At 43.2% G+C, this 10722-nt stretch overlaps 2 protein-coding genes and 1 non-coding gene across 3 annotated transcripts; 2 read left to right on the top strand and 1 right to left on the bottom strand.

The window, feature by feature from the left end:
- Nucleotides 1-282: 282 nt before the first annotated feature.
- Nucleotides 283-6456, bottom strand: LOC106609947 (beta-galactosidase). The gene is made up of 9 exons (XM_082978364.1): nt 6325-6456; nt 6068-6128; nt 5879-5972; nt 5519-5696; nt 5306-5346; nt 4867-4964; nt 4578-4649; nt 2865-3355; nt 283-2434 (listed from the first exon to the last, which is right to left on the bottom strand). The coding sequence occupies exons 1-4, from the start codon at nt 6454-6456 to the stop codon at nt 5687-5689; spliced, it is 297 nt and encodes a 98-aa protein (XP_082834490.1). The 3' UTR covers nt 283-2434; nt 2865-3355; nt 4578-4649; nt 4867-4964; nt 5306-5346; nt 5519-5686.
- On the top strand, nt 4401-4474 carry trnap-agg (transfer RNA proline (anticodon AGG)). Its single transcript has one exon. It is a non-coding gene; the product is annotated as a tRNA-Pro (tRNA).
- Nucleotides 6457-9029: 2573 nt separating the features above from the next.
- LOC106609946 (coiled-coil domain-containing protein 86) lies at nt 9030-10722 on the top strand. The gene is made up of 4 exons (XM_014209012.3): nt 9030-9195; nt 9347-9476; nt 9722-9796; nt 10077-10722. Exons 1-4 carry the CDS (start codon nt 9062-9064, stop codon nt 10224-10226), a joined length of 489 nt encoding a protein of 162 aa, XP_014064487.1. The 5' UTR covers nt 9030-9061; the 3' UTR covers nt 10227-10722.

Below are 10722 nucleotides of genomic sequence, written 5' to 3'. Positions count from 1 at the left end.
GATCTTAATTTGATCACTCTTTTGTTGTTGACAATTTCCTGCACAACAGGAAATGCAAACTTGTAGTGTATTCAAGGTTTTAAAGGTTTGGGGCGGCAGGTAGCCTAGTGGTTAGAGCGTTGGGCCAGTAACCAAAAGGTTGCTGGATTGAATCACCGAGCTGACAAGGTAAAAATCTGTCGTTCTGCACACATTTTTCCATTGCTACAGCTACCAGGGTTGGGGTCAATTCCATTTTGGCAAAATCATCTCAACCTGAAATGTAATTGTATGAATGGAAAAACCATCATTGAAAGTAAATAGGGCTTCTCATTCCTTGAATTGACACCAACTGGAATTGACACCAACCTATGCTAGCTACAACTCAATGGATATCTGACTCTGTCTGTCATTCTTTTGACAGGAAGGAGTTTGTTGACACCTATGTGAACTACATCTTCAACCAGTCAGTAGAGGTGGTGTTTGAAGAGTTCAGGAAAGGCTTCTTCAAGGTGTGTGACATGGACGTGGTGGAGTTCTACCAGCCAGAGGAACTGAGGGGAGTGATGGTGGGGAAGGAGAACGTTGACTGGGAAACGCTGAAACAGGTCAGAACCATGTGTTACTACATGACTGAAGCTCAGTCCCAACTCGGCCCCTAGCCAATTGTCTACATCTGAGAGCATTAGACAAGTAAGAACATATACGTTATGGTGAAAAGGTCACCTAGCCTATCAGAGGGCAAGATGGAGCCTAAAAAAAACAAGTGTCCTAGGGGTTGATTTTGGATTCATGTTGAACATGTTCTGTGTAACACGTTCTGCAACCTAGCTAAAATGTTGTTTTGATGCATTGATTTGACAAATGGTTTGAATCGTGTCAAGTGTCTATTGCTTCACCATATTAATTGGGGGCATTCCAACATCATCACATTCTGGGAGGTGTTTGAGGAACTGACAGAGGATCACAAGAAAGCTTTCCTGTGTAAGAATGGAACATTTTAATTCTAACAGATGAACAAATAAGTAGGCTACTGAGAATTAAGTTATATTCTGTCATTCACTGCCCTCCCCTCTTTTACCACCTGTGATCGTGTGCCCATCCTGGGTATGAACCAGACCAGGATGAGCGTCCAAACCCTTCTCAACTCCTCCCAAAAGCATTTCCCAGAGGCACTGATCTGTCACTCTCTGTTGCAGCTGCCCATATACCCTTTCAAAGAGTCACTACAGAGCAGGCGTATAGAAGCTGTTGGCCACAACAGAGGCTTCTGGAATGAATAATGGGTGTATAGTGTTGCTGCTGTATTTACACTCCTCTCCTGTGTTCATCTTTTCATTGTTCCATAGTTGGGTTTAAGATTTGGATTGTTTTAATGTAGGGTTGTATTTCAAATCCTAACTTCACATCTGTGCGGTACTATGTCATTTGTGTGTAATCATATTGCATTCACAAATCAAAAAGTACAGCATGGTTCATGCCTGCACATTTAAAAGAAATAACAACCAAGAAATACCAAAGTATTTGAAATAATTAAATTGTGCAAAAGAAGCAGATGAGGTTTCCAGTTGAACACAATAACTATTCATTTGCAAGACACCCAAAATGGTTCATTACAGAAATCTATGAAAACATAATATCCCAGTTAGGTGGCACACAATAAGGCACAGATAATTTGACACACATATTCCCAATCACAATTCCCCAATTCACAATATAGGGCAAGATTTAATGCAAGGCGCTCTATAGCACAGCGCACTATAAGAAACTTTTAAAGGTAATTTACACTTGAGCAGACATGCCAGCGTTTACCATGAATGTGATCTCTGTGAAAATGCTTTAGAAAGCCATAATGTCGGCTGCATAGATCACTGGCATTAAAAAAAAAACAGCAGTACTATGGACCTCCAGGTTCATGATTTGAGCACCACTGACCTCAACTTATATTTAGGGTACTCAAGTTCATAGCCCTTCTAAATGACTCATTTTCCTTAGTGAACTTGATTCAATTTCCAAACATAAATACTGTTCAAATGACACATACTTAATTCCCTTTGAATACAGATGCTTGTGTAAACAATCATGTAGGGTTTTAAGACACTGAATTGTCAAATAGAGGTAAGCGGTACAGCCACCCGTGATTCATTTACAAACATTACTTTTTGATTTAAAAAATGTCAGTGCAAATAGATCGCGTATAGTAAGTGCATTTTTCAGAGCTCATGAGATCCTCTTTATGCAACAGCGCCCTCTGGTGTTTGGTCAGACAACCGTGGCGAAGGACTAGGGTTTTGGCGAACTCCACAGTACAGGGCCCAGGGGTGCATGGGTCCCCTCCAGCTCCAGGACGGTCACGCTGTTGGGCGCGGGCGTGCTCAGGATGCTAGCGGGCACGTACTAGGTGATTTGTGGGCCGCGAGCAGGCCAGTAGCAGCCCAGGTTGAAACCGTTGATCCTAGTGATAAAAACAAATAGGATTCAGGATGTGTTCAGGATTCAGTAATGTCAGGGACCATGAACAAGTATGTTGCACCAGGGTATATGAAAATAACGTGGTTCAGTAAACCACGCTTATGTGATGAGTAACCTTGCCTGAGATCTGAAGAGGTGTGTCTAAGGCTAATGCCTAACACACCAGTATTGTCGACGCACAGATGACACAGGTCAGTCACATTATCTATAAGGTCATTTGCAGTGGACTAGTCAGTCACATAAGATAATTTGCAGTTGACTAGACAGTCATATTATCTATAAGGTAATTTGCAGTGGACTAGTCAGTCACATTATCTATAAAGGTCACTTGTAGTTGTGGTGCCTGCTCAGGAACAACATTCAGTACAGCCATTCAACAACCAATTAAAATCTTCGTAAAGGTAAAACCCCACCTTTCTCCAGTCAAGAAACTGGATGTAGGTATCCTGGGCAGGTCCGGGATGACGAAAGTGCCCCCATAGAAGGAGGGGACGGAGAGTGTGGTGGGGGGCCAGCCTCCCTGGAGCCCATTTCCCAGAGAAGACCCTGGCTAACAGCCCTGTCGATGCTGAAGACGGCCCAGCCCGTGTGGATGTTGGTCCCCAATGTCAGGTTAGACACCAGGCCCTGTGTGTGTGTGTGTGTTGGTGGGTGGGTGGATAGATGGGGAGAGAGAGCGAGGGGGAAGGAAGGGAGTCAAAAAATCATAGTCGTATGTGCGCATAGGACACTTAGGGTTGGTTTCCCAGACTCCAATTAAATAACATCTTGCCTTAAAGTCGTTGATGTCTTTCCCATAGTTGACTCAGCCCATGTTCTCCACCAGTATGTCCACCTGACCCCCAGCCTTCCCAGTCATGTTGATGGTCAGGGCCTAATCCCTCTCTAGGGTTCCTGCAGCTACCTGGTGACAGACCATATTGAATTGCAACATACATATTCTGTTTTGAAGAACCTGAAGACTTTTCTCTCTTCCTCTTTTGAGATAATAATCAGTGCCTCGGTCTGACTTTGTATGAATGACAGTGGTCATCAACCCTGGTTCCAGAGACCTACATGGTGTGCAGATCTTGGTTCCAGTCCAGCACTACAACACAGATTTCCCTAACCATGGTCTAAATTGGGTGTTCTAGTGCTGAGCTGGGACAAGAACCTGTCCGAAATTGGACAATGATTTGTGACCAGTGACCATTGTTGACCACATGTTAACTTGCAGCAAACCAAATGAATTGCAGGGGAAGTTTCGATGACTAAGTCACCCCGTCGACTGATGCATATGCCCGGTCATGTACTCCATTCAGTGGTGAGGACAGAGGTCTGCAGTCCACAGGCAGCTTGGTCCGATAGAGGACGAACCCAAACGGATTTTGGAGAGAAAACAAATAAGACGGACTAAAGCCTCTCAGCCATTTTGGATCATAACAACCATAGCTGCTTCTACTTAGTGTAGAATAGGACAGACCGACATTGAGCTTGTACTTGGTTCATCTCAATGAAGGTCAACGGGTGGATGCTTTGACCGGAGAAGGATAGTATATCTAGAGCATCGACTACTGTGTGGAGCTGAGAATGCAAAAAGAAACACATTCTGTTGGAATCTCCTGGATTCTATTCTACACTGTGTACACTCCATGCTCAATCAACACAAGAGGAAAAAGAGAAAATATACATTTGCTTTTAGAGTAATATGACATGTCTATGATAAATGTTTTTTTTTTTTATAATAACACTTAACCAGCCCTTGCACTTGACCCCCTCCCCCCTATTTAAGGAAAATGTACTTTCTATGCCTGTGATATGCTTGTCCCCCCTAGCGGTCTTAAGATGAATGCACTAACTGTAAGTCGCTCTGGATAAGAGCATCTGCTAAATGACTAAAATGCTACATGTAAATATTGCAACACTTCTCCGCAATGTGTCAACAAAGTCAGGTAAAGTCATTTCTACCTGGCGCTGTGGCTTAGTTGGTTAAAGTGCCTGTCTAGGAAACAGGAGATCCCGAGTTTGAGTCTCACCAGTGCCTTTTTTAGCATTTCATTGTACTGTGTAAACTTCTCTTTAATCCGTGCATATGACAAAAACGTTTAAGTGTTAAGTCAAATGTTTAATGTCTGATGACTATCTACCTTCTTCATTGGCACAACTCCGTAGGCATATTTAGGTGTTGGAAGCACGGGTCCCTCCGGTATCGTCCGATACTGTTGGGGGAAAATACAGGTGGATATTACATCATTAGGTAATCGTTTGTAAAACTGACCGATTTACCTTTAATTACTACTAATTTCAAGCCTAGAAGAAGTCAGGGTACAAAAATGCTGACCATAGAAACATTGGCTATAAAAAAGTCACAAGAAAGCATCATCTAGTCAAAAATAGCATATGTATGACATGTTGTACAATATCTCTGTTACCAACCATTTTGATGACATCCTGGCAAAATATGTCAGTGAGGTCTCCTGCCTCAGTGAGCGGAGCATCATAGTCATAACTAGTAGGCTGGGGGGCATAGGCACCTGAGAGTATGAAGAGAAAAACATTTGATTGTATACAACGGGTGGGTCTAATCCTGAATGCTGATTGGTTAAAACCGCATTCCAGCCGGTGTCTATTCCACAAGTTACCACCAGCTAAATCTATGACGTTAAAATGCCTACTTACTCTGTTCCATCTGACTCGACTTCGTCTCGGGCCTAACAACACCCGTGCCAATATATCCTCCAAACACCGGCTTAATAGGTATTATCACTTAAATAAATTAATCTTCACATCATGGCCAAACCCAAATAAAGTGAAATAGATTGGGTTCTGCAATAAAGCAATAGAGAATATGGGATCATTGAACAATTTTACTCACCATTCCAGTATCCAAAATTGGTTCCTCCAATAAACATGTATCTGCAGAGAGAGGAAAGAAATTATCACCATTGACCTTTGCTGTGTATATTTTGACTTGCATCAGTTCCCCCTTGACACTGATCTAAGGTCAGTTTTGCAATTTCCCTATTATCAGTATGGTAGTGATTTTGTAAATATAATTTGATCCTAGAGTTGTGCCTCAGAAGCCTACCTGGGCCAAAGTCCACAGTGGCGTAGAGGCCCTGCAGAGAGCCACACTTGAGGTACCCGACCCTGGCCCCGTCTGGTGAACTGCACAACGTCGTTCCCCAGGTGGGTGTGGAACAGACTGGTCAGGTGACTCGGGTAGTTGTAGTCACAGGCAAAGTAGCTGCCGTACTCACTCTCCACTTGAGAGAGAGAGAGAAGGGGAGGAGGGAGATGGTCTCTTGTTAAGGTAATAGGAGGCAGTGTTTGACAAACAGCATTCTATTGAATTGTAGAGTTTGGGCACAATATGAAGTTATCCAAACTTTTGCTATTGATTCTCCAAATCATTTTTTATTAATCATTAAATATCAACATGGCTCACCTGAACAGTAATGACGGGTCCACTGTTCTGATAAAGGAACCCTTTAACATTGGCAGTAGTTTGCCCATCCACATGTCAACAGCCGCAATGTAATCTGAAACAAACGGATTTAGGTGTCATAAAAACCCAATTCTTATATTGTAATACTAATAGAATCCATTGCATTCTCATCTAACGGTCAATACACACCTGGGTCTGAGGAACGCAGGACCATGTCTTTCTTGTGGAGTAGCCAGACAGGCAAGCACCCCTAAAGATCAAGTCATGAAATGGGCAAATTATCACACAGTCCGTCAAGAAATACACGGCTGATGTAGAAGTGTCGTTACTACATTGTGACTTATCGTCTTCCGAAAACAACTAGGAATACAGGTACAATTTGCAAACACATTTACACATATCATTAACAGGTATATTTATCATAAAACAATTGTTTACAATCTCACCATATCCCTCTCTCCACAGATGTAGGGCCCAGGCCTCAGTACAGCCAGCAGACCAATGTCTTGGGCCAACTGCAGGAAGTGTTCTAGATCCCTGTCCCCCCACTGAAGTTGTACCGATACGGTTGGGCTCATGGAAATTCCAGGGGATGTACCTGGAATGTCAAATGTTATTGTTCAACCAAAATGGATAATGAAGTAGTATTTAAGTCCATACCACCAGATGGTAAATCATAGCTCTGTCTGAGGTTTAAGGCCCGATGAAGGAATTCTGTCTGGTTATCAACATTTGGACGTGATTTGATTAAATGGCTCTTTTAATTACTTTGATCAACGTCAATTCTATGTCCAAATTGGCCACTGAAATGATTAACTGAAAACTAGAAGGAACACTGAAGACACTAATCTAACTGGTTGGTATTCAGTGTATTTATGACATAGTGGCCAGTCTAAATTTGCCTGGCTACCCAGACTCCTTGCTAAATGCTACACCAAGCCTACGGACTTAAGTCTCTTCTACACAATGAGTCTGGATCGGAGTATACCTCCCGACCCTTCACCGAATGCGAACACATTCTGGGCCGTCTCATTGGTCCAGAAACCGATGGGTTATGCCAGAGCCAGAACACACATGGGTAAAGAGGCGGTTTAAAAAATCGTCATTGGCTTTGACACTCTTATTGGTTAGAGACGATCCAATCGCTGATGCCATTGTTTTTTTACAACTCACCACAAACGACTTCAATGATGGCAGTCTCAGAGTAAAGTATATAGCGAACGACGGAGCAGCAGAATAACTTAGTGTGAGTCGTCAGGCTAAGTTTACATACGCCTGAATGGCGTTCAGTCCGGCCATATACATCTTGACTAGCCTGTCTTTGCAGTAGGCCCTGGGGATCCTGTTGTAGTGGATGCTACCGGAGATGTAGTGGAACTCTTCGCCATCCTTACGGAAGTAGTCATTATTGTATTCCACACTGAAGGTCTGCGGCACTCCAAGCTGACAGAGATTTCAACACAGTAAGAGTCACATATAGTAGTTTTTAAATCTGGGGGAGCCATGGAGTCAGTGCTGTTTTTTTTATGGCTACATCAAACTGACTTTAGAGAGAGAGGGACATTTACGTCATTGCAGTCGTAACTGTTCTGTTACAGGTTCAGCTTTTTATGGTGAAGAGATGATTTATCAGCTGATGGCACAAGGTTGGCAACAACAACGGTGACTGCCAATCGTTGAGCTCTAGTCAAGTTCTGTTGTTGGGTGTATAAAATGAAAAGGCCTACATCTTGATAAATGAATAGAGAGCAAAAGAGGATATTCTAATGCACATTTACGTTATGAATTTATATGGCTTGCAGTAGATCAACCACAGACAGGGTAACCCACAGTTCAGGGGCTTTAAACGTTCTCACCACCATATATATAGTAGTGAGGGGAAGTCCAGTCCGGGGTAGTGGGAGAGAATGAAACTGTGCCGACATTCTGCTTTGTTTTCTATTGCCAAAACTAGATTATGTTTACGAACACTTTGCACTACATTTTATTTACTTGACGCTTTGCCAGAGCTGAAAAGGCCTACTTCTCGATTAAAATGAATACAGAGAGTGGGAAAGAGGTCATTCTAATGTACATTTAGGTTATTAATTTCTATAGCTTGCAGTAGATCAACTGTGATAGGTAATGCAAGCTAAGCAGAGTTTGAAATGTTGCTAGCTTGCTACTATACTTTGAAAGCAATCCATCCAGATATGTTAAATCAGTGCACTAGCGGGTAAATTGTTCAAGGAACCTGCGATTAGTTCAAGTAAACTAACTAATGTTTAGGCTAACCTAAACATCATTCAAATTAAGTGCATTCCAAAAGGAGGCTTCAATTCTGACGTTAGCTTGCTGTATGCGTCTTTTTTTTCTCAAACTAATTCAGACTAAGCTACTACGAAATTAACTATGTAAGTGTACTTGTAAAAAGGGAACACAATAGCACAACTCCAACCCGGCATGAGCAAGCCATGTTTGAATGTCGTGATGGACTGACAATGACTGAACGTCAACAAATGAGATGCGGAAGTTGACGAGGTCATGTGACGACGTGTTGTGGCAGTACCACCGCCTTACCGGTAGGCGGCAGTCTCATGGACTGCCCAAGGCACAAACTGTATGCTCGTACTTCCTGTCATCCCTTCTCCCTCGGTGGTAGTATCATAAACACACACGTGGGCTTCCGAACTCTGCTAAGGTTGTCGTTTCTAAAGGTCTGTAAATAACAACATATGTATTGATTAGTTGCGGTCACGCCATCATATCATTTTGACATGTCGACAAGTGAGAAAATAACACCAAACGTAGGACTGGATGCCGAAGAGGACGAGTTGCCTCCTCCCGTTGTGACTCGGACTCGTAGCGGGCGCAGAGTACGGACCCCAGCGGTGTATCTTGACTCTGAAGTACCGAAGACTCCAACACGCCGAACAAGGAAATCTGTCATTCAATAATTACCGAATGAGAATGCAGAGAACCAAACGGAACCCAAACCGGCGGTTGTAGTCGTGGAACCCGTTGCCGACGAGGCTCGTGCGAAAAAACTTCCAAGCAGGGAGTCCAAATCAAATGCATTGGCAACAGCTGAGGCATACCCAAAACCAGTCAAATCAGACAAACCTGTAGAGAAATCATTAGGTACATTTTATTCCAGCTGTGTCACATTGCACCGAGAAGGAAAACAAGGTTGGTCCCGTACCAATGGAGACGGTTCCGGACCGCTCAAATAAAACAGCCAAAAAGAGGACTCGTTCAGAGTCAAATGAGAAACTTCACCTGATACCTTTGGGGAAACCGAAATCCGGACGGGTATGGAAAGACCGCAACAAACAAAGGTCAGTAGTGGCATATAGGGGTAAGTTGCAATAGCCTACAATATATTAACAGCATGCATATGAAAACTATTACTAGTCAGCCCAGCCAACGCAAACACTGTGCCTATGGTGGTCATGAAATGTACCTTTTTATATGTACCTTGTTTTTCAGGTTCTCGGCTCTTGTAAGAGACAAGCCCCTGTGCTCCTCCTGGGAGAAGAAGATGGCGGCCAAGCGAGAGAAGGAGCTGGTGAAGAAATATTCCCTGCAACTGAAGGAGGACAAAGCCAGGGAGAAAGAGGTCTGTATCACCTGTTCATATGAGTGCACTAACATCTTAAGAAGTAGTGATTAAACTGCGTTTAAAACAACTGGAAACTGCAATCTCCGACTTAAGTGCGTTCAAGACAACTGGGAACGTACTTTTGAGTTCCCAGTTCTTTAACACAGCATTAGTATATGGACCACACAGAGGTTGGCAGTGCAACTGATTGTTTAGGCATCCCCTCATTATGTAATTGTTTGGGTATCTTTCGTCCCATATAGGAAAAGAGGAAGCGGCATGAGGAGAACTTGAAAAGGCGAGCTGAGAATGAGAGGAAAGCCGAAGTTGTGCAAGTGGTAAGTCTCACACACAGCCCCACGTGATCCCAAATGATGGAGTCTTTGTTTCTCACTCTAACCTACGTGAGCCAGGCAGATCTCTATTGCTGACTTCAGGGGCTATGTGTGTCAATTGTCAGAGTAGAAGTGCTGTTCTATGATCAGGTTCCCCCATGTACATGTTATCATCATTTGTGACCTAAAAGGCAATAATGATCCTAAATCAGTCCTCTTACTCTGACGAGTGATACATATGGCCCCAGGCTAAGAGCTATTTTTTGTGACATTTCCATCCCAGATCCGGAACACAATGAAGATCAAGAGGATGAAGAAGAAACAGCTGAGGAAGATTGAGAAGAGGGACACACTCGCCATGCTGCAGAAATCACAGCCCAGGAACCCAAAAGCTGCACAGAAAGGTGGCAAAGGGAGTGTGCAAGTTGACTGATGGGACATTCAGAAGCACCCCCTAGGCACTTCATGTAGATATGAGAACCAGTCAGAAAAGGGGCTTGTTCCATCTGCTACACACAGACCTGGTGTTGCAGTTCCTCCGGGATAAAAAGGCGCTCAATCTTTCCATCAGGCTAGGTGGAATTTACCATATTGCTTAATCTATCCAATACTTTCGGATGTGCCTAGGGACGACATGGTGAGAACACTGAGAGGCTGCTGGAACTGGAGAGCATGAGCAGCAAACCAATTAACTATCTGTGGAGCATTGCAGATGCAAAAAGTGCCTCCTACCTCTATTTTGTGGAAATCCAAACATGAGCTGGAAGAATTCTTATCTTGAACTCTTCTCAACTTATGTTCACTGGAGTGTAATGCAATGTTCTATTAAACAAACCAAATTGTGCTACACATCCCAAACTTTTTTGTCATGGGCCATTAGATTATACTTTTTAGTGTGTTGCATTAGAGGAATAAAGTTATAAAGCAAG

The sequence above is a fragment of the Salmo salar genome, chromosome 08 (genome assembly GCF_965601325.2).
Source record: "Salmo salar chromosome 08, fSalSal1, whole genome shotgun sequence".
Classification (NCBI taxonomy): domain Eukaryota; kingdom Metazoa; phylum Chordata; class Actinopteri; order Salmoniformes; family Salmonidae; genus Salmo; species Salmo salar.
Note: the sequence above shows the minus strand (reverse complement) of the source record. Positions and strands in the feature narration are given on the sequence as shown.